The sequence below is a fragment of the Syngnathus leptorhynchus genome, chromosome 3 (genome assembly GCF_054491065.1).
Source record: "Syngnathus leptorhynchus isolate UIUO chromosome 3, UIUO_Slep, whole genome shotgun sequence".
NCBI classification, from domain to species: Eukaryota; Metazoa; Chordata; class Actinopteri; order Syngnathiformes; family Syngnathidae; genus Syngnathus; species Syngnathus leptorhynchus.
In genome coordinates this window covers 14,519,440-14,543,261 of record NC_141197.1, presented here as the reverse complement: position 1 = coordinate 14,543,261, position 23,822 = coordinate 14,519,440, and the positions used below count along the sequence as shown (strand labels likewise).

At 44.1% G+C, this 23,822-nt stretch overlaps 2 protein-coding genes across 2 annotated transcripts; one reads left to right on the top strand and one right to left on the bottom strand.

The window, feature by feature from the left end:
• The first annotated feature begins 471 nt into the window (after positions 1 to 471).
• On the top strand, positions 472 to 6,884 carry kif28 (kinesin family member 28). Its single transcript, XM_085907180.1, is given in 27 exon segments — positions 472 to 621; positions 893 to 1,087; positions 1,360 to 1,410; positions 1,489 to 1,641; positions 1,717 to 1,752; positions 1,855 to 1,974; positions 2,047 to 2,154; positions 2,291 to 2,445; positions 2,510 to 2,621; positions 2,690 to 2,757; positions 2,898 to 3,040; positions 3,121 to 3,242; positions 3,378 to 3,468; positions 3,554 to 3,617; positions 3,619 to 3,814; positions 3,889 to 4,024; positions 4,093 to 4,211; positions 4,279 to 4,386; positions 4,464 to 4,556; positions 4,622 to 4,762; positions 4,826 to 4,896; positions 4,967 to 5,101; positions 5,182 to 5,348; positions 5,482 to 5,576; positions 5,931 to 6,060; positions 6,120 to 6,253; positions 6,313 to 6,884. Coding segments are annotated over 27 exon segments (3,156 nt in total). The 5' UTR covers positions 472 to 567; the 3' UTR covers positions 6,472 to 6,884.
• Positions 6,653 to 23,652, bottom strand: fzd3b (frizzled class receptor 3b). Its single transcript, XM_085907181.1, has 11 exons — positions 23,475 to 23,652; positions 21,678 to 22,470; positions 11,242 to 11,438; positions 10,872 to 11,174; positions 10,644 to 10,806; positions 10,112 to 10,411; positions 9,719 to 9,970; positions 8,459 to 8,607; positions 8,255 to 8,369; positions 8,007 to 8,161; positions 6,653 to 7,929 (listed from the first exon to the last, which is right to left on the bottom strand). The coding sequence occupies exons 2-11, from the start codon at positions 21,990 to 21,992 to the stop codon at positions 7,743 to 7,745; spliced, it is 2,136 nt and encodes a 711-aa protein (XP_085763307.1). The 5' UTR covers positions 21,993 to 22,470; positions 23,475 to 23,652; the 3' UTR covers positions 6,653 to 7,742.
• Between the last annotated feature and the right edge of the window lie 170 nt (positions 23,653 to 23,822).

Sequence of the window (23,822 nt, the reverse complement as noted above, 5' to 3'; positions counted from 1 at the left end):
TTGGAAGACTCCAATCATCCAGTTTGACATAAAACCTCATAACAAAACTATCCGTTTTGTCTTTTAGATTGTATTTAGCAAAACTATCAGTTTTCTTTTCATGGTCTTTTAGATTGTATTTCTTAACAAACCAATCAAATGTGAAAAACGCATTTGTAAAATATGTGCTCATTTTTTCATGCATTCATCATTTTTATCATAAATGACCCCCCTAAAATGGAATGACCTGCTAAATAATGTTGCGTGCATTTGAATGATTCATGGTGGCAGCCGGCAGGCCAGGTGAAAGTGAAACCTGATCTCCTGCTCAACTTCACTAACAAGCAATATAGCATACTAACGGAGGAAATACTAGAAAAACAACCTGCACAGGTAATTGTTGTGTACTGTTAACTATTTCAAATCAAATCATCTTTTCTTTCCTGCACATTACAGTGCCTCATTATACAGCATGTAATACGACACAAGTAGGTGTGTGTGTGTGTGTGTGTGTGTGTGTGTGTGTGTGTGTGTCTCTCTCTCTCTCTGCCCTGGCCTGTGTCATTCCTCCTGTGATAAGCACCAGACATGCACGGCAGGGACTGTGTCAAAGTGGCCATCAGAGTCCGACCATTCAACAAGGTCAGTGTGTTTTCATTCTCTCTTACATTTTCTACAGTTGGCTTTTGTACTTGTACAGGTTTATTGACCCATGTGCCATCATCACATATCTTGTGATAATTAAGTTGTCTGTTTCTAAAAGTGCCCCTGTGATTGACAGGCAAACAATATTATAATCTGAAGTCAATGAATGAGTCATCATTTAGTTCAAGTTCTAGGTACCTAATGGAGAAGTAATGCAGCATCGTTTTTCCATCGGCCATTTGGTGTTGCTCACGGTCCTGGTGGACAGAGAGAGCGGGATGCAGGCAGCCGCTGCATCATTGCCATGGCAGCCAGCTCCATCAGCATCCAGGACCCGCGTGACTCTCAGTGCCGCCGCTCCTTCTGCTTTGACTATGCCTACTGGTCCCACAATGGTTACATCATCCAGGACCACACTGGCCTCTACCTGCCCGAGGAGGCAGGCGGGCGCTATGCGGACCAGGTAAGCATAGGGGGGGGCATAACAGAAGCAAATTTAGAAGTGCATGATTATTATGATGTTATCAAATGATAAAGGCAGATTCAAAATCAGCACAAAATAGGTATGTCGAAAATTTGGATTGCATTTTAACATTGTATTTTTGTAAAAATGTTATTTGCAACACTATCGACACAGAAATAAATCTTTTCAATCTTCACAGACGGCAACGCGACAACTTCAAAAAAAGCCAAAGTATAGTGCGTAAATACTTTTGCCATGTCATCTCCCCCCAGGACTGTGTCTTTCAGGACCTTGGAGAGGGAATACTGGAAAATGCACTCCAGGTACCAACCGTTAGGTTCTTATTTTCAAAAGAGACAGTAAAAAATGTCATTTCGAGCTGTCGGCCGATATGTGTGTAGGGTTACAATGCCACTCTGCTGGCTTATGGACAGACAGGCTCTGGAAAGAGTTACTCTATGGTGGGCTACAGGCCCAATAAAGGCCTGGTTCCGAAACTGTGTGAGCGACTGTTTGAAGCCATTAAAGAAAACCAGGAGATGAGACAATGCCAGGTATGTACGTACATGTTCTGTTTTTGTGGATGTGGACATTTGTTCTAAATGTCCTCATGTTTGACATACTCACAGGTCTTCTTCAGTATGTTGGAAATCTACAATGAGCAGGTAAAATAAGTCATGATGTTGCCATGGTAATAATAATCATCCTCTTTCTTCTTTTCTTCATCTTAGTGAATAACCTCGCTCTTCACCTTCACGTCTCACCAGGTGGTAGATCTGCTGTCTCGTGGTTCTCGTCCCCCTGGGGGGCTCCGTGTCCGTGAGGAGCAGCACAGGGGCTTCTATGTTGAGGGTCTGCGAACAGTTCCTTGCGATAGTGCAGCACAGGTAGCGAGACAACCTACTGTCAAGAAAAAAAAAGAATAATACTCAAGATGTAATATTCTACAAATGCTGTAGGTGGAGCAATTAATGGAGCAAGGTACCAGAACCAGAACCACGGCCGCCACGCACATGAACGCAAACAGCAGCCGCTCACACATGCTCATTGTGCTACAGCTCAAACAGGTGACAAACCACCAAATGAAATGCTTGTAAGGATTATTCCTGTCACTAGTAAAGATTTAGTTAGTGATGCTGACAGACGCCCGGTTTGCTTATTAATTAACAAGCTCTTTGTTGCCGACGTGAACCTCTTGTAAAGATCTTGTCTGAAGAGAGCGTCACCAAACAGTCCAACATTAACCTGGTGGACCTGGCAGGAAGCGAGCGTCAGAGATCGGCGTCGTCCGAGGCCGACCGTCTCAAAGAGGGCACGGCCATCAACTTGAGCCTCACTACTCTGGGGAATGTCATCAGGTACGCGCGGCCTGCTCTTTCCATCATCTATGTTTTTTTTTGACATACTTCTTCTCGCTTGTAGTGCCCTCGCTGACATGGCGGTGGGGAGGAAGGTGGTGCACGTTCCATACAGAGATTCGGTTCTCACCAAATTGCTGCAGTCTGCTTTGGGGGGAAACAGCCGCACTGTTATGGTGATTACTGACCCATCATCACCGTGTTAATACGTTACTCGTGGGTACGATACATATTCACGTTTTAGATTGCCACACTGAGCCCTGCGGACATCTGCTATGAAGAGTCTCTGTCCACACTACGCTTTGCTGAGAGGTACAATGGAAATATCTTTGAGGAGCTTTTGGGTGCCAGTGATCAACCTTATGGTTTTGATTTTTTCAACTCAAACATGTTTAAGTCTCAAAATACAGTCAAACCAAATATTTGAGTCATGTAGTTACCGTTTTGTTTAGGGCAAAGCACATCCAGAACCGCCCTGTGGTGAACGAGCGCCCCACCGAACGTCTGGTCAAAGAACTCAAAGCTGAGAATGCCAGGCTGATGCAACGGTTGAGTCGACTTGGCCAGGATGGCCGGAGCGCCAACGATGAAACCAGTAAGCCAGTTGGCCTGTTGACTATATTGTGATAGAATTTCACGAGTGGGGTGATTGTTTGCGTGCGCACGGATGCTCAGAGGAGATCCGTCAGCTGCTGACACACAATGAGCTCCAGATCAGAACCATTCACACTCTGTGGGAGCAACATCTGCAGGAGGCGCTTCGGGACTGGGAGCAACAATATGCCAACATCACACAGGTACTAGTTTTAAACCCTAGTTTGAATCCCTAACCCTAGTTTGAAACCCTGACCCTAGTTTTAACTGAACTAGTTTGGGTACAAAATGAAAATTTCCCAAGACTTCCCATTCCTTTTTTAATGTGCATGTGTCAGGAGAGGAGAATGATGCAGATGTATCCTTACATCCTGAACATCAACGAGGACGCTCAGCTGTCCGGTGTGGTTAAGCTGTTCATTCAAGAGGGTCAGTCATATTTTATTTATCACTCTAGCATAGATGCACGAGCAGTATTGATGTCTTTTAGTTTTCACCTATGTGGTTCTTTCAGGTGAGTGGGACATTGGCCTCAGTGAAGGCAGCCCCAGATCCATCACCATCAAGGGTTTAGGGTACAGATGATGCTCACACCGTGGCTCGCATAAAAGACAACAATCGTGGAATATACATTGTGCATTTGTGTGTCAGGATTCAACAGCGCCATCTTGTGTTGAAGAACAACCAGCGGCGTGTAACGCTAACCCCGCTGAAGAGTTCCAAGGTGACCATCAATGGAAAAGCGGTTTCTGAGACCACTGAGCTGCAGCACTTGGTGAGTGTCACCACGTAGGTTCCCAAACATTTTGTCCATGCTAGGGCATATCATTTTCATCGGGTTCCATCCAGGACCGACTCATTCTCGGGTCCAACTGCACTTACCTTTATATCGGTTTTCCGTCTGAGAGAGTGGCTAACGACTGGAGTTGCTACGACTATGACTACTTCCTGTCTGAGTTGGCCGCCGCTGAGGGCATCCACCTGGGTGAACCAAACACAACCTGATTTTGTATTTTTTTGAACAAACACTCAGCGAAGGCCATTTATGTTTAGGTGAAAGCAGCTCAGATTCCAGTCAGACGGATCCCAGTTTGCTGGCCGTCTTTTATGACTACATCAAATTGATGCCCTTGGTGGCTGAAGCCAATCAGATGAGCCAGGAACTTAATAAGGTAACAAATAGTTCCAAAAACAGTTCAAGATGACGTTTAGGAAACTCACATCGATGATGGTCTGCAGGACGTGGAGTTCAAACTGGAGATTAAGAATCTGGTGCTGTCCGACTCAAAAGGACACAACCTGGAGAAAGAGATAGTTTGCAGAGTCACCTCTAAGCCCACCAAACAGGTTTCCACAAATCTCTCACATCTCATTCCCAGTATCTATAAAGGCCTTTATAATTTTTTTCATTCTTCCATGGTTAGGTATGGATATGGTCCAAGGCAAAATTTGTGAACCGCAAATTCCTGATGGAAGAACTCTACCAGCAACATCTGGAAGAGATGAAAGGCCAACCTGTAATTTCAAACATGAATTTCGTCAACTTCTTTCTTTTAGCACAAAGCTAATAAAATTCTGCCAGACAGGAGAAAGCCTCTCCATTGCTGCCCTGCCCAGAGACAAAGACCCTTTTTGGGATCCAGTAGAGCCGTTGCTCCTGGGCACTGCTCACCTCTGGCTGCAGTCTCTGGCCTTCCGTATTCCCGTGGACGAGCAACTGGAGGTACTGCGGCCGTGTCTCATTATCACACTGATGACACTAATCATAATGTGTGTGTGTGTGTAGGTGCTTGGGTCTGAAGGTAGTGAGGAGGCCATTCTTCAAGCTAAGCTGATTCCTTGCACCGCAGACGGATTGTACTGTACAACACACTTGCACAACTTCCAACAATCTCGCAACCTTCCATTTGTCTTTCTGACTCGGCAGGCCTCTGGGCGAAGACGACATCCTCATCGACCCGTCTGAGCTGCTCGGCCGGCGTCTTGACGTCCAGCTGGTTGTGGAGCAATGCTTCGGTTTGCGCTGGATCAGGGAGGCTCGCAGTCGAGGCGTTCAGATTGGGTCTGCTTCATGACACACAGATGGAGAAATGATAGATGACCAGATATTACAAGGCTTCTTTTTGTGTTTGCATGAATTAGTTTCAGTCTTCTGGACAGCGGAGGTCGTCTGTACACGCCGACTGCTTGGCACAACGTCAATCCTGCGCTGCATCACAAAGTACACTTTGCCTCCCTTCGTGTCTCCCAACAGCTACTCGACTACCTTCAGAGCAGCGCTGTTCTTCTGGAGCTTTGGGGGCTTCAAGGTGTGAGCGTGACAAGGCGGTTAAGTCACTCAGGGAAACAAAACCCAGATTTTAGAATTTGTTTTGTACCCAAAAGCTGATTTTTGTAGAACGTTGACATGTATGTAACGGAGAAAATTTGTGTTTCTGACAGAGGGCTGTGCAGAATTGGTATCATCTGTGGAAGGCGATCGAGTGAACACAGAGGGCGTTGTCATCATTGATGAGACTGGCACGGTTAATACTATTGTGAGTCCAATTTTTCATTTGTCTCCACTACCACGGCCTTGCTGAAATCAGTATTGCAAAGCAAACAATGTGTTGCCATCACATTGAATGAATCATTAAAAGACTTAGTTTGGTAAGAAATGGAAAGTGAATTTAATCAGACCGGCGAAAACCATTTGCACTTCAAACACGGATTAGGGTTTCAAACGAGGGTTTGGGGTTAACGGGGTTTGGGTTAGGGCTAGGGTTAAGGGCTGGGGCTAGGGTTAAGGCTAGGTTTAGGGCTCAGGGCTATTGTAAGTGAAATATAAAGAAAGAATAACACGATTCATACTTACAGCATTCACACAATGAATGGTTGCATGTAACGTGCAGCCTGCAGATTGCTTAGAGATGAACAGTTCACTGAGACTTCAGAGAGACCTTGAAGAACAGAAAAGAGTCAATAACAACCTGATGAAGGAGAATCAACTTTTAAGAGGACAACTCAACGTGACCACCAACGGTAACGCAATCACACAAATACATCAGTCTGTTTCTGCAGATGTCACATCTCTCCAGTAGGCGGTGACAGCGGGCGGAGTCGCTCTCTTCGGCCCAGTTGTGACGCAGAGTTTGCCCGCTCATTGAAGCAGTTCTACCACAACATGACCTCAGTCAAGGCTCAGCTGCAGAGTCTGCGCAGACACAGGCCCAGCGTACGTCCACACGCACGCTCCTATGGGGTCCCTTTGAGCAGCTGTTTGTTTTTTGGCAGGAGTCCTGTGACCTGATGGGACTCCGTCTCTTTGTGGACGAGCACAGCGGTCTGCTGAAGGACTTCTCCGAGCAGCTGGAACAAAGCGTGTCCGCCCTCAAACAAGACGTCGCCGCAATTGTCCGACGCAAGCGGGAACGATCGGGAACTTGGTCTTGACTCGAGGAAACGTTAAGCACCGAGCGTGAAATACGAGTCCAGAATAAAACACAACTCGTGTTCAAACTGTGTATGTAACAATACTTTCGGTCATTATTTTATTTATTCAGAGAAACCCTGTCAGACATAAAAATGAAGAGACAAATTTAAGTAATAAATCACAACTAAGAAAGTCTTAAAGTCCATAAAAAAAGTTTATTAGACTGCTTGTAAAAGTAGTTAAAGCAGTTGCAAACTGCAAATAAATTAAAACACAAACAGAATTGAGGTTTTTCATTTTTTTTTTTTACAATATCAAAATGAATGCCCACCACATTTGCACACATCACTTGCATCACAATATGACATCTGAAAAACAAATGTTTCAGTACCTCACAGCCTCGGATAAATGCAGTTAGGGCAGAGAGAAGAGTTTTTTTAGTTCATCTGTCCATTTCAGTTAAGTTGTGCTTACTAACAACTTTCAGTGAGACGTCTCATTCCCAAGGTCTGTAAGAACACAGAAGCTTGAACAAGACCAGTGAGAGAGCATTTACAGGCAGGAGAGGCAGAAGGCAAATTTGTTACTGATGAGGATGGAGAATGTTTGTAGTACAAAGTGTGTCGTGTGTGTTACGTGAAGGGAAAAAAAAGAGGCTTTTGATAGGAGCACAAAATGTGGATCACACAGGCGAGGTAGGGTCACATGGAGAAAAAAAATAAAATAAAAAGAGTCATATTTACATCAAGTCGTGAGTCAGACAGGCAAAAGAAACCTACTTCAGCAACTTCAATAATTCAAAGTGTAGTAGTGAACGCTGTCAACTGCTTGCTCCGTTTTACTGGTGTTAAAAGAAAAGCTTTGTTGCCATATCTACCGTTATGTTAAGAGAAAAAGATGAAGTGAATTGGACTTAGGACATCCTGAATTTAGATGGACCTATTTTATTTACTATGCAAATGCCTCTGTGCAAAAATCAATCAATCTGATTCATAAAACTCAACAGTTTGAATCTTGTCCACTCACACACATACTATACAGTACAAAAAATAGGTGAAGTAACACACCATGAGGTCCACAGGTTCACATTAGGTCCAAGTACAAAAGAAGTTTGCCAACAATCAAGTCTCAGTCTGGTGCGAGACTTATTTTTAATGTCATTAAGAATTTAGTGGACAAGCCATTTAGGATTGTTAAGAGCAAGAATGTGTGTGAGTGTGTGCGTGTGTGTGCTTAAAAGGAAATCCAGTCTCAACATGTAACAAACCTCTTTCACCTTACTTTGACGTTTTTAGGCGTTGGTGCCGTCATTGTCGGCGACTTGGCCCTCACTGGCCGTCGATCCGTGAATAATGAGAGTGGGCGGGGCCTCGCTCACGTCTCTCAAGCTTCCGTGCGTGGATAGCGGGTGGTCGAGGCGCGGCGTGCTGCCGTGGAAACTGCGCTGCTCCACGCCTCTGTAGACCACCGCGTCGCTTCTAGAATTACAGAGGACAGGAGAGCAGTGACGTCACCGGCCGCTTCTATTTCAACGGCTTCCTGTTTTTGGGCGTACCTATCGTCGCGAGAGCGTCGCAGGCTGCCGTGGTAGCTGACTTTGCTGTGGACGCTGCCGGCTTTGCTCCTGGTGGAGGCGGGCTGGGCGGGGTGGATTTCGAGTGGCTCGTCCAGGTCAGCCAGGTGAGTGGAGGAGGCGTGAGTGGAAGTACCCTAAAAGAGGAGGACAACAATTCTAAAATGTGTCACCATGTTTGACATCATCCCCCACGGATGAGTATGGTATTGGTTAAAAAAAAAATCAACCTGAGTGGACGTTCCTCTGGACTTCCTGATGATGGGGGTGTTGGGTTCGCGCAGCAGTGACTGGGCCAAGTCGGGCTGCTCTTGTAGCACCTGGCGAGATTCATTCACCCCACTACTGCATGGAGACATTTGGAAAAGTCTTAATATGAGCGATGATAAGCATACAATTCAAAATGGAGGCGCAAATATGTAGCCCCGGCTTACTCTTTGCGTCTGCGTCCATGCAGGAAGCCGGCCCACTCAAAGCAGGTCTTCTTGCTGGCCACCCAGAAAGCAGAGGGGATTCCCACCACTAACATCATCAAGTATTTTATGAGGAACAAGGCCACGGACGGTCGACTCGTCTGCTCCACCTGACAAGAGAATAAAACGGAGGCTGGGTTGACAATTTAGAAAGAAATAATAGATGCCAAACTTCATCACTGACAATTGTGGACGATTGGAGAGAAGCGCTTCTTGACTCTTTGCAGCTGACACCAGGGGGCAGTATATTAATTGGTCAACTGGTGCAGTTGGATTTTATGACTTGGACACTCATGTCACCTAAGCAGATGGAGTAGTTAGATCAAAATGACAAAAAATCCTTATGAAAAAGAAGGAAGGGAGAAAGTGGGCATGCTTTATGCTGTGGAACGATTATATTCCCACATTGCGGTGCAAATGAGTTAATTATGTTAATTGTTTGTAAACTCAACCCTCTACGCGCATAAGCAAAAATGTTACCAAAAGTAAATGACCAAAATATGACATTTTTCTTTTATTCTACATTTTAAAGGAGAGGGAAAAGGCTGTTAATCATTGCCATTAGGAACAAAAGAGAACTAACTTCATGAAATGATCCCAAAGCAAACATACCACATTCAGACACTTATTGGCAACACCATGAGATGAAGATCCAGTGACGCGTAAAAAACATTGCAATCCCAGCACGCGCGGAACATAAGCACTTACACCTGCCGCCACCCTTTTCCAATTACCGCGTCCGTCACAAACTGGCTGACGCATCACTTCATGAAAATAATTAGCGCTTGGTGAAGCTCATATCCGGTAACTAGCCAAAGTTTGCCGTGGATGCTTGACGTCTCCGTACTGATTCCGTTTTGAAAGCCAGTGGCGTCTAAATACACCGCTCTTCATAACAACACAAAGACCTTATAGAATTGGGGAAGCAGAGCATGACTGAGCAAGCCCAGAGCAAAAGCAGCAAGTGTGTGAGTGGGAGTAGAGGAGGATAACGACCATGATGATGAGGAGGAGGAGGAAGAAGAACCAGTGTGGGAACCAGAGGACACACTGAAAGACAAGAGTCAAAGAAAGACAACACACACTGCCGCTGTTGTTGTGAACTTTGGTCTTGAGCGCATTACCCGGTCTAGTGATGCATACTGTCCACTCCTTAAATACCTGCTCATTCAACAGAACACACATGCCCGCCCGCCCGCCCGCGCACAAACAGTCACCCACCTTGTACGGGCACGGGATGTGATAGCGGCGGCAGTTCTCCTCCATCCAGGTGGTCTCCCACACGTCGCGGTAGGCGTGCTCGTACACGTAGCAGCCGATCACGGTCAGCAAGGGCACCAGGTAGAGCACGGAGAATACCCCCATTCGGATCATGAACTTGACCAGTTTGGTCTGGTTCTCTTTCTCCAGGGGGATTTCCATGCGCACGCGGTTCAGAGCCACGATGCCAACTAAGAGAAGAGAGACGCCCACCTGGCGAGGCGGAGAGACAAATGACCCATCTATCATATTGCTTCACGTATCATTTCGTCCACCCACTAATCTTTTATGACTCTCACCCGAGCTCTCATCCTCCCACACACACACACTCATTCATCTCCCGAGCGTACTCACCGCCACGTTGAGGCAGAGCGGTGCCAAAACAAACCACCGCAGGGCGTCCATGTCATAGAGCCCTACGAAGCACACGCCGCTGATGCCGTCGCCTTCGATTTTGTTCAGGGCCAAAAGGGCGACGGTGAGGGCCCCCGGAAGCCCCCAGGCCACGGCGTGGAAGAGGAGCGCTTTCTTTTCGATGGCCTCGCTGCCCCATTTCGGCACGGCTGCCAGGAACCACGTGATGGTTAGGATGACCCACCACAAACTGCCGGCCATGGTGAAGAAGTAGAGGATCATAAAAAACAAGGTGCACGCCTGCAGGACGGGGGAGGGGAAAAACATCAATCCATCAGACCTGAAGAAATCCACAACCGTGGGACTCTTACTATTTTATTGCTACTTTGTTAAATCAACGATTAGTATCATGAGAAATTATCTTTTTTTTTTAATTAATTTTTTTTATCATTGTGATTCAAAAATCCTCCACCACTACTCGGGTATTGCTCTACGAAAATCCAAAGAAGAAGAAATGGCCGAGCACGCTCACCTTATTGTGCGAGCCCTGCGTAATAGTCGAAGCTTTGAACTGCGTGTGGTTGACGGAATTGCACGCCACGGCATCCTCCAACACGAAGCCCAAAAAGAACACCAGCGACACCATCACGTAACACACAGCGTAGAAGATGATAGGCCGCTCCGGGTACCTGAACCTAATGACGAGAAAAAAAATAGATGAATGATGTCATATTTAGAAGAAACATTTTGTCCTACCCACCTGGTGACATCGATGAGAAAGGTAAGGAAAGTGAACAAGGTTGCGGACAGGCAGACAATGGAGGTGACCCCAATGAAGTATCGCGTGAAGGTCACTTCCTGTCGGCTGAAGTACATGGAAGGACAGGGAGCGGAGCAATCTTTCCTGCCCATAAACGAGTAACCCAGCTCTGGTTCCATCTTTAGCTCTCTGGGGCACCAGAAGCCGTAATCCCGCTGGACGCTCATGGGCGATCGGTCGGTGGGCTCGGAACCTTTCTGCAGGTCCTCTCGGCGAGGGTACGGCTCGTCGCAGTCGGGAAACCTGCAGGTGGGCAAGGCAGACGGATCCAGCGTGTATTTTGAGATGACGTTATTTTTGTTTTAATAACCTGCTGCACTCCATGTCATCTGGCCAGGCGAGTCCAAATATGTCCATTAGTCTCTGACAGTCGTCCTTGGCCCGCCAGCAGAGGGCGCGGCACGGCAGGGACACCTGTCCGTACACGACGCACACCGGGGCGTAGAGGGCGCACAGGAACATCCTCAGGTCAGGGCTGCACACCAGGTTTACCACCGGATGGAAAGGCTGTGACGCAGAAACAAAGATGTCACGCACAGGTATGTGCACCCAAGCTTGCATCAAAGCACAAACAAGTCTGAATATATTTGCTCTGCAAATGAAATGGGCTGAAGTGTGATCAGACTTAGTATTCTATTTACATTTAGAAGCTCATGAAAAATGTAGAGCAGCACTCCGATAAGCAAACATCTTTATGGTGCAGCAAAGGCAGACGGCGCTTGAGGGAAAATTGCCGATTGCAGTGGCTTGGACAAACAGCAGCTGCCCTCGGACGACTTTGGTTTCTATTGGCTTGCAACTAGGACCTGATGGGAGTTTTTTCAGGCTGACGCCGATATGTGGCAGAAGCAATTTCTGATAACCGATTACTTGGTAGATTCATTTAAAGACAATACAAACTTCATTTTTTTGGTCCGTTTTTTTTGTCCGACAAAATATATGAATTCCAGGCTAGCTAAATAAATAAATACATAAATAAACAAATAAATAAATGAATAAATAATTATTTTATGGGGGAGGGGTGCTTCTATGTTATCTTTATATAGTGTAATGTGTGTATAAAATAAAAAAAATAAAAAATAAAAAAGAAAGAAAAATCCTGAAAAAAGAAAAATCGGACTATTTTTGCCAAATTAAAAAGGACCTAAAAGCAATAGCTAGCCATTGATCGGTCAGGCTTGACTTGGAACTGTGAGCCAGATCAATTTGAGGTTGCGTTCGAGGTCCCATGAATCGGTGAACAAAACAGAACGCCGACTGGGATGCAACACTGCTGTGTGTATAAAGTATATTTGATAAAAACAGTGCACTTCCATTGACCGGCAACAAAAGCCCCCCGCACGCGCTTCCAGGGTACAAGTGCGCTCGTGCAAAGACTCATCCATGTGTGATTGTGAACGTCTTTTGTGTGTGTTTGTTTGTGCGCTCAGGCTTTGTGTGTATGTTTTGATCGTTCTCAATTGCCGTGTTCCAGATCTGCACATGTTCCACCAGTAAATGGGTGCAGCGGTGCGTGATCGGCGTGACATAGTTTTTGGGCTCATGCAACACCACGACTGCGTGTGGGCACGACTGCGCTCATCTTCAACTCAATAATTTACACGTCTGCAATCCTTGAGCGTGTACACTACGTGTTGTAGGAACATACGGAACCTTCAAAGAACACATTTTTAAACAAAGCACAAAGTTGAAGACAAGGTTGAATTTGATGAGATTTCAATGCAATATGTATAAAAAGGTGTGTACTTTTGCTTAGGCAAGAAAAAGTTGCAAACGTTCAAAACAGTACACACTCGACTGTTCATTTTTTTTTGTTCCCAAGCATATGATGCAAATAATTTTCACTGAGATATATCCGATCTCGTCTGTCCACGCGTGTCGACGTTGGGCCTCAGGCGACACTTAACGTTTCGTACATCAGTGCGTTTTATTGGCTGAAGGGAGAGAGGACCTTTTGTTCATCTCTGCTCATCTTAACTCAAGCAGTGGAAAAATGTGTGTGACTTCCATTTTGTGCGTCCTCATTCTGCTCGTTTTGTATCACGGCTCTCCAAACGGGATTGCAGATGGTGTTCTGCGGGCCTCCAAGTGCGCAAGGATTGCGTGCGTACACAGGTCAATGCTTAAAGCGGAAAGTGAGGGCAATTATCCTCGTCGGGGTGGGGTCGACTCTGCTAAAAAAAAATGAATTGTCAGACATTTTAACGCAAGCTGCTGATGGAAGAACCGAGAATGTAAAACGACATAAAATCCCTTAAACGTAGCCTGAGGGGAGAGTACGTGATGAAAAGATGAAGCAGGGGATAGCGAGAAAAGGATCACATAAATCTATTCCGGCAGCCTCCTTTGATCCAAGCTTCTAAACTGCTTGTCTCTGTTTTCTGCCCTCCCGTGTCAAGGCGCTAACATGACTGAAATTAAACTAGAACTCTATTTTATGTTCACGTCAATATTTTGGATTCATTTAGTGTTTCTTATTAGAAGTACGACACAAGGAGGTGAAAGATGAACACATTTGCATATTTATTCGGTTCTCGCTGTCCAACAGTATTTTTTAGTAGCACTCGACTGGACAATGAGCATTAGTCGCTTACCACTTAGTCACTGCTCCAGTAAATCAAAGAGGTACGTATAATAATGTTATCAGTAAAACCAAGAGCGATATGTCATTTCCTAATTATTTGCTTGTATCAGGGGGTGAATTATAGATAAAGCTAATCAATGAATTAGGGAAAAAAAAAGCAATAGAAACAAAGTGTGTGTGTGTGTGTGTGTGGGTGAGGGGCAAGTGTGAGCGTTTAGAATGAGAAGCAGTTTTTTTTTTTTTTTTTTTTGACAGAGCAAAATGAGAAAAAGCCCCCGACTGCTTTAACTCCTGTTCAATGGAAGGATTACGTTCCTTTTTCTTTACTCCTGCGCTCTACAATATTCAGGGGGAGGAACCCCCAGAGGAAGGAAAAAAACCACCCTAAAAATGAAAAGAAAGAAAGCCAGAGAATGACACGGGCACATAATTAAAAGTCGAATAGCGAAATCCAGGGGAGAGATGCCAGTTAAGTGATTAGAAGTGTATTGAAAAAAAAAATGCTAGCAGCTATTTTTCACCAACACACAACAGTCGAGTTTCCCTGCTTTATTTTCCCCTCGTCAATATTGTGAAGCACCTTCTACCAACATCATCTTCACGGTAGCGAGAAGAGGAATGCTCTATCGACTCAAAACAAGAGATCTTATGAGTTGTTTCACATTTATGTACTTGAACAGTTTGTTCAGCCCGAGGGACTATTATTGGGACTAAGTGCGCGATGAGTTGTCGTCGTCGAAAATTCAATCTGTCAGCACAGTACAAACGCAAGCACACAAGTCAAGTGTAAAAAAAAAAAAAAAGAAAAGAAAAGACGGAAGGAGGGATCAAGCAGAAGGGCCGAGTGACAAAACAGGCAAAAAAGCAAACTAAAGTGGACTGGGGAAGAAAAGTGGTAGTTTCCCAGTGGATTAGGGAGTCAAATGGATTGGAAAAGGTGTTCAGAGTGTGAGAATGATATACACACACACTTTTTAAAAGCTGCTGGCAGCTTGGTGGAAGACAGACGATTGGTTTGAAGCCCTCAAAGAAACAAATCCTGATTTGGCAGCAAAAAAAAACAAAAAACAAACTCAATCGGATCATTTTATCTGTTGACAAGAAGCTTTAGTTTTTGTTCAAGTGTTTATGTTGTGCATTTTTCCATGTTAAGAGCCATTGATTGAATTTTGTGAAGATCCATTTAAACGTTAGTTTCGGAAATTTGAAATGTAATCCCTTAAAGGCACATATTCAAATGACTGAATGCAAAGTGCATATTTTGGAGGAGAATGTGAGCTTTTTGCTGCTAAACCTCAGCAGAGACCATCTGGATTACAACCCCCCCCCCCCTCTTTTTTTTTTTTTTTTTTTTTTTTACAAGTCAGGGACTCACACTGTGCGTGGGGCGAGAAATCTGTCAGTGGGGCCCTGCGGCCCGGCCCAAATGGTCTCAGAACACACCTCACTTTGCATGGCCGCATCATTCTGGATGACGGTTCACTTGCTTTTAGCGCCTCGGCACTTCTTTTGGGAGGGATTCCAAAAACTTGGCTTCACCTCACATTCTATTATATTATTCCTACCTAACCATTTTGGACATCATGAACACATCAGTGCATGACAATTATTTCATTTGTGGCCTCTTGGGTCTACCGCAATATTTATCCAGGCCTCACGTGGTTAATCATGGACTAAAAATCACAAGATACTCAAAGTTGCCTTCTCAATGACGGTCTGTGGACACGGTGCCGACTGAGAACAGACAAACCGAGGCTGTCGAGATACTCGCCGCACTAATCACTGAAAAGAGAGTTAGCAAAGAAGCAGCTTCTTCTGGCACTGTCTGCTTTTCATTCATTTGTTCCCTTATCCGTGTCCATCCAGCCTTCAGTAAGGGGAACCGGACAAAGCTGATAATGGCATTCCCTCTCACGTTCATTTCCCCTCCTCCTCCTCTGGTACCATCTTTTTTCTCTCTCTCTCTCTTCATTCATCTGGTCTTTTGCTTGCCTCCCATTTACCCCCGCAATTATTCTCGCTCGGCACTTATCCACGTCCTTCACGTGTCTCTTTCATTAACTTTGCCTCTCTGTTTAGTGGATTTACAAATATTGCTTTAAGGTCTTTATGTAGCAGGCTCAATCATTTTTGTATGGCGGCCAATGTCACATTGGTGGAAATGACATTGCAGGTCTTCCAATTTGTCGTATTCTTACTGTTTCCATCAAGTGAAATGATGACTCTGGTTCTCCTCATGTGAGCATTTCATTTCATTTGGGCATGCAGTCATTATCCGCTTCCTTTCCGCTGCTCCCCTCCCTGCATGTGTGCCTTCTTCCATTCCTGCCCTTCCTTCTCTGCCTATTTAACTGCCATGGCAACAGGTGATGTGGCAGCTCCGGCAGGCCCTTGTGTCTTGGAGGATGGGGGGGGGACACACACGAACATGCGCACAGCTCCGAAGATGTAGTAGAGCAGTGACGTTAAAAATGGAGATGAATTTGTTAGCGCCCACGCATATCCTGCCACAATACAAGTTGCCTCAGTGAGCCCATCTGCTGATAAAAATCGACATTTTGTCTTTGGGAAAGGAAGATAGAAAGTGTTGAGTGGCATTACCAGTTGGAATAATTTCTTTGTTGACATTTATTTGGAAATCCAGTCAATTTATTATTTTGTAAAGCTGGCTTGTATTGAGGGCTGTTGTTGCAGATTTTTTTTTTTTTTTTAAACAATATTCAGTTCCTTTAAGATATTGATTTTGAGTGTGTGACTATTACTATATTGTGGAAATATTTTAGGGGTGGTATGATCTTAAAATATATATTTCATAAAAATCCAATTTCCAATTGAAATGGAGTGATGAAAACAAATGATCATTTTCGTACCCTCCCTTGTGGGATTTTGTTTATTTCTTCAGACCACAAAAAGCTTTCAAACTTAGTTTTTTTTGTTTTGTTTTTGCAAGCATCAATTTTCATTTTTGTCATACTGAAAACAATGTAAAAACATTTCAGCTAAAAAAAATCCAAGTCCAAGATTAAATGGCGCGGCACCGGGGAAGTATTATGGAGCACGTCCCAAGATGCAGAACTCAATTCCAGTTGCCTTTTGTTGACTGACTGGTTTTGTGTGAGAAAATGACAGTCTGGGTTTACCTGTAAGGGTTAAACATCTCTCACCAGTGCACCCACTGGCACGCACGCACAGCCACACTCACAGTTATTTTCCAGTCCGGGTCACGGGTTAAGATTAAGTCCATAAGACATGGATAAGCTATATTTATGTGTTTAACCAAAGCTGAATACTGCAGGACTGCACTTACAGTAGATTCAAGCAGACAACAGCACAGAAGCCATCAAAGATCAAAGCATACGCATTTTGCACCAAAATATGATAGCTGCTCATCATAATAAGTGTATCATGAACACAACCAGTAACAGTGGCAGCTAGGCACTCCATTTCAAGAATTTATTCCAATGTAATTTAATTCAAATAAGTTATGTTTTATGGAAGAACAGCTATTAAATTGGAATGATAGGAATTTTATAATCCCTCGGGGGAAACGATGCACATTTATAAATGTAATATGAGATACTGGCGAGTTGAAATTGTCGTTATCCTCTTGCACAAGGTATGTGTCAGTGTCACGCTTGTACGTACAGTATGGGAGATTCCAGAAAGTCCACACACACATTGCAAAGTAGTAATTGACAGCGGGTCCCCGGCGAGCGGCGGAACGGTGTTCCACCCGTGAAAAAAGCTCAACAATGCGTCCCTAAATCTCGCTTAACTTGCCATTGTGGAGCCGGATAAGCGGCAGTGGCAGCTATGCCCGATGGGAACAGTCTGCCAAAAAAGCAGCACCAGGCAGCGCCTTTGTTCCACGCATAAATAAATGATTGCTTCATTTGGGCTGGCAGCTTCAATAGACTCTGTGAGAATGAGCATGATAATCAAGAGTTCAACGGGAATAAACAGGAACATTTAAACGAGATGAGGACCTGTCTGTCCCTGCTTCGGTGAATAGCACGCCTCTTCAGATGTACCACAAGAAAACGACTCACACTTTTTTTTTTTTCTCTCCAGCTCGATTCTTTGGCACACAATGGGATAAAAGACACAGCAGACCACACTTCAGCACAACAAGTCGTGAACTCTCTCACACAAGCGCTCTGTCTATTGCGGGGACCTCGTGGCCCCGGGGTGGCCCTTCTTAAGCCTAGCAAGTTGGATTTTGAAGGACAGGCTCCACGCTGGGGGAAAGACAAACAGCCGAGACAGTAGGCCTTGGAAAAACTTTACACAACCTGTCACTCTACCACCGTTTTCTCCTTAAATTCACTTTCGGGTCCAACGTTGTCCTTTTCCCCCCTTACAAATCTTTTCAGACTTTTGTAATACTTCCAACAACGAACGCTTTACTATTCAACGACGGCGCACACTCACAGAATACCTTAGTTTATGCTTTAAACTTGAAATAAATATTGACACTGGCTGTATATAGACTGATGATTGCGGTTTTCTAAATTGCTCAAAGTATTAGTTTGAGAAAAATCTGATCCCTTGAGCTCTTTTGTCTTATGTAGGCGGAGTTAATGGTCATGGGTGGTCTTGTGAGATCAGAAAAGCTCTGAAGTGTCTTTTAACACTCATTTACTGCATAACTGACCCCTTGTCAATCATCCATTTGTATCTTTTTTTTTATCGTTAGGTTGTTATATATTATAGTTGGGTTGAGAACTGTCAAATTTAAAGTGCAATAGAACGAGCACCTGCTCAGTTCAATTGTCCTAATGGGGCATCATATTCTTTCAAACCACATTAGCATGCCATTACTGTCAAATGGATACTTGTGCATAATGGAAGCAGAAACCACCTCAAGGAAAAGGAGGTCTGTCTGCAGAGGCATACAATGAGGTGTCAAGATTGGATTTCTATTAAAAAAAAGAAACTTGGGAGAATATCATTTCTTAGTATGTGTCAGTATTTGGCGAGTGCTAACAAGCTCTCTCGTATAAAAACCTTTTAAGACCTTTTGTTAAAGCTCCATTAGAGTGACCTAACAACTACGACATGAAAGTAGGGAATTAGTTTCATAATGTATGCTCAGAAATGACTGCATTTTACTTTCATTCACAGCTACTCCGCTATTCATGTTGCACCAAACCAAAGTGCAGGAGAAACCCAATGCATTTGATAACAACCGCCAAATAAAAGGTTAAAGACAACTAACCTAATTAAGCATCATTTGTAAAATCAAAAACATTTTTCTATATTTCTGCTAACGATTAAACAGCAGTATGTAGAAGCTTTTTGTGTCATCAGACTTTTGGGGTGGCGACAAAAAATATTTCAATTTATGAAATAATCCAAAAATCATTGATTTCCCATAAAATACTACTTTCTCTGAATGAATCAGACAAAACAAAATGAAACACAATCCATCTAAATCTCCAGCCTTGAAATATTGTCCCAACCTACTGCCCATCTACTGGGAACCATAAAATACCGTGGCAGATGGATGGATTGACCGTGGTGACGTATTCCCAAAGACAGAATTTCCTCATTTGCACAGCCAGCCGCCATTACAGAGGCACTTAGCTTAAAGTCTCTCGCACCCCTTTAGCTCAGGTTTTAAGACTATTGTGGCAGATTGGCTGGTAAAAATCAATGTCGTCATTGTGGAAGCGAGCAAGAGATTAGCAGCTAGTTAGCAGTAGTGAAGGACGGCAGCTGGCACCATTAACCTCCCCGACTCTCACACTCACACACATGCACACAGGAAATACATGAAGATGCATAAATGCTAAATTCATGTGGGCTTAACATTTTAAATTGAGAAATGATCTATTTCAACACTGTAAGGATTTAATATGTATTGTTTCGAATTCATAGTTGTGGTGAAATAATTGGCCAATTATTGCAACATGGTAGGAGAATAACATAAAACACTCTGTTATTTTTTTACCAGGAGGTGAAGCATGGCACGGCGGCACAAAAATAATCCATCATCGCATCCACAAAGCGACTGTAGTCGCCATCAGTGGCCTCAGTTCCGAAAAAAAAAGAAGACTTTGCGAATCGGGCTTTTAAATTCCTTGCCACCTTTACCATTCGCTCATGAATACGCAACAATACATTGTGACAAAGCGCAATATATTGTCCTATAGTTGTTTATGCACGCTCTGTAGTTCAATAAAACAAGAGTCCAATAACACAAGGTCACCGCAAATCAAAATCAAGTCGAGTCAAACCATTCTGAGCCATGTTAAATGGCTGTTTGTTAACACAACACATTAGCTGTTGTGTTGCTCGGATTGGCTTTACTGAATTTCTCCCAGTAGGACTACTCAAGCCTCTGGTCTGAACAGAGGAATGCTCGCAGGGTTCAAGTTGCGGCTCGGCCATTTCCAGAGCGCCGTCTTTCTATGGCTGGAGGGCCACGCAGAGTGTCTGTTACAAAGATACGTCGTCTCGTCATGTGGGTCAAAGGGAGTTCATTAACAGATGCTCCTCACAGACTCCAGTCAGCCATGTTTGGACATGCCATTGGGGAATTAGCCAGGCTGCGTTCATTTACTGAGTGAAGTCTTTGACAAAAAGTGAACAAACAACGCATGAAATACAGCAGAACCCAAATTTTGTGACCTCCTCAACTGAAGCCAGCGGGACCGACATGAAGACTCTCATAAGAACCACGAAAGCATGATGTTTTGGTTCAAACGAAAACTGTAATACAGTCTCTAGTCTCAAAAGAATCTTTTTTTTTTTTTTTTTGGGTAAACAAATCCTTCCTGCACATTCAGTAATTAGTGACTATTAAATCAGCCACACCTCCATCTACACCTTTCGTCTCCGGGGACTAACAAAGAAATAAGAAAAGGGAGCGTAATATGATACGGATGAATGGTGCGTCTATGATTGCATGCAGAGTCTCAGCTCTGACAACACCAAACATTTGGTTAGTTCTCAACGCGAGAAGAACCATTAGTGCTTCGGTGACTGCACGCATTCATCCGTGTGTGTCTCCGGCAAGGGTAACATGTAGCTGGAAGACACAAGGGTAACATGACGAGAGCAGATCAGATGCTCTTAACTCTTTGATATTCAATGCCTGACTACAAGTACCTGTACAGCATGCGCACCTTGCATGTATCCTGTTGCAGACATTGTGCTAACTGTTTCAGTGTGGGGGAACATGCTAAAACACAATCTGGTACCAAAGGGTCTTATTTGAAAAGTCATTTTTTTTAAATTTGAGTATACGTGGATAGTCTTAACCAACAAAATGTTATGGAATTTTTATTTCTTGGCATGAACCTTCAATTTGAAGGCAAATATTTTTTTTCCTGACATGCACAAGTTTGTAATAATTTGAAATATGCTTTTTAATATCTGCAATTGCAGTCTCCAAAATTATGTTGTCATAAAAAAAATGGCCGACAATGTTTCTCCCCAATTTTTAGTGAAATTTGGTCCAGGTTAAACAGCATTTACCTCATTGTCTAAATACAGTCAAGTGATCTGACTTTTTTTTTTATTATTTCATTTTTTAATGTGATAAGAAATAAAAAAAAAAAACAGTGATAACATTTCATGAGTAATTTGAGCAATTATTCATGATACTTTATATGTGCACACATATTTAAGAATCCACAATTCCTACTAAATTTGGACAATTTGTGCAGACAGACACTTCTTTGCAGGACTGTGTGCAACATATATTTTCTAATGCTACTGTACGGATAAATCCTCAGCCTTTTCTTGCTGTGCAAAGCATCTTTATTTTCTCTAAGTATGAATGGTGGATGATTTAATAACATTTTCAGAGGACATTACAACGCTTCATGACACAGATCAATACAGAGATGAAAACCAAACACGGCCGTTCCAGGCGAACCCACCAATTTGTCGACTATGAATCGGTAGTGGCTGCATTGTTGAGTCGACCCCCCACCCCCCCTCCCAAACACATGCGTAATCACATTTGAGCTCTTGAGCTCTTTTGTTTCCCTTTCGCAGGTGGGTAACCCGACAACGTGCAACATTGCAGGCTGTTGCTTTACAGTTTTCAACAAACCTGCTCATATGCTGTAATTACACCCGCCGCCCCCCCCCCCAACAATACCCTGCGGCGGCTATCCAATTTCATACAAGCATACAATGCACGTACGTACCTCCATGGCGAGCGCGGCTGTCTGCTGGTCGTAGTGGTTGAGCAAGTTGGGCATGAAGGTGGCGTTGTAAGGCAGATCCTGGCACATTCGCAGTTTGATGGGCTCACAACTGAACTCGTTGTGGCTCTCGATGACCTCCATGTGTATGGTCCCGGCCGGAGGAGCCGTGAATAAGAGGAGCAGGAAAAGTGGGATGGGGAAACGGGGAAAACAGGCAGTCTGTCTGCAGGACATGGGTGACGTCTTGTGGTCTGGGATACATTCTTTTTGAAATGATTCCTGCATCGTTATGTGGCAGAGAGGCCAGATTATCATCAACTGTCGCCTTGAGCGTCGCTGATAATTGGTTTAAGGCTTCTTCGCATTGGAGGCAACCAAGTCCACACTCGGTGGGGATTTAAAAAGCAGAATCCCACCTCTTAATAAGAGGCACATTATGGAGGAAGATGGAGGCCCCACTGATTGGCGCACCAAGACAAAGCAGCAGGAAAGAAGCCGCCTCTTGTTCTTCACTATTTACTTTCAGCCTTCAGACTGCGCCGACGCTTGCTACTGGCTTGCAGAGCATCTTGCGGCATTCTCCACCTCCTGGTTTATTCCATGGTGACAGCGAGGGAGAGAAAACAGCTCCTCTGGGTTCTCAGTGCCTCTTTTGTCTGGTCACCCTCGCCTCCAGCAAAACCTCAACAAAACAACACAAGACCGTGATATCCATCGCCTCCTCCTCCTCCACCTTGGAATGATTTTTCTCTATCTTCAAGGTCTCTCGCATTCTGGCTTCTTCAAGCTGGTTCTGCAGGTTTAGAAGCACGCACACACAAATAGAGAGGAAGGCTCAATGATCAAACAAGCTGAATGGGCTTTGTGTCAGGTTGCAGTGTCCTTGTCAATATTAGGGCTGAACAAGTCATCAAATTCAAATCGACATCGCAATGTAAAGAATGCATTTTTTAATTGGTAATGGCTGCAATCTGGGAAAAAAAGCTTCATGTATATAGGATTCATATTTATGTTTATTGGATTAATTATCAATGCTTTTATAACATTGTTTCATAAAACATGAAAAGTTGAAGGGATAAAGTATCTGGCTTTGATTGCATTATTGTTGAAGCCCAATTTATGGACTCATTGATTTACATTATGTTTGTGACTGCAGAATATATCGAAAATACAGTCATCGTGAAATGGGATGCATAATAATTTATTGCATGTTTAAAAAAAAAATCATGGGATGAGGAACGTGCAAAAAATAATCACTTATGAGACCCCCCCCCCAAATCAATAATATACAAACACCGATTTAGAACACAAAATGAAATTTAGCAGGTTTTGTGTAATTCCCTTCACATGTTTGTTTGAGGTTGGCCAGGTGACACTACGGCTCGTTTTGAAACCTTTTACTTTTAATTTTAGCAATGCCATAATTCTGCAACGCTTGTTAATTAGAGGGTACCAGCGCCACGCAGGCTTCCGTAGACCTTCATGCGCGAAACAACTTGTCCAGATAGTTAGCTACCTTTATGCTAATGACAAGAACACCTTTGCAAAACGCGCTACCCGCCCTGCACGTACCTACGCTAACATCCAATCGCTCAACGTGACTTGTTCGAAAAGGCGAACGATGGCACTCGGTTCCTGGATGCTTTGACAAGCCATGCACGCTCTCCGTGTGCAACCACATCAATCATAAGGGGGTGGCTGTCGTGTGAACGTGTCATCGTCGCGCATAAAACCATTTCAAATGGCGTTTGCGAAGTCAAAGTTGACGGAAATAAATTACTACCAGATGCACTTTACCTGGCAATGGCGGGGCTTAAAGAGCGGTCCGGTTGTTCCTGTTCACTGCGGCGCTCCAGTCCTTGTCCGCCGCTGTTTGCCTGCCTGGCTGCAGCGCGTGCAGCGAGAGCGCGCAATCAACGTGAGCGCGCACGCCCCCACTGTAGTGGACACACGTCGAAAGAGGTCGACTGGACTAATAGGTTTTTGCCCATTATTCGTTGATGCCTATTTTGTTTAATCAATATTAAATATGGTGGAGTGTTACTATGGCAGACCGTCATGGTCAGCAAAAAGGTTACAACCTAAAATCTTACATTTGTTGCATTTCTATATTCTCCAAAATGTAGCTTTCATCTTGCACTACAG

Bases quoted from the DNA above. Each gene is read 5' to 3' on its own strand.
- fzd3b (XM_085907181.1), bottom strand. From the start codon at position 21,992: ATGATAATCTGGCCTCTCTGCCACATAACGATGCAGGAATCATTTCAA. The intron at 11,175-11,241 runs GTTATTAAAACA...GCCCACCTGCAG, and splicing joins GATGACATGGAGTGCAGCAG to GTTTCCCGACTGCGACGAGC. The intron at 9,971-10,111 runs GTGAGTACGCTC...CCGCCTCGCCAG, and splicing joins CGCTCTGCCTCAACGTGGCG to GTGGGCGTCTCTCTTCTCTT.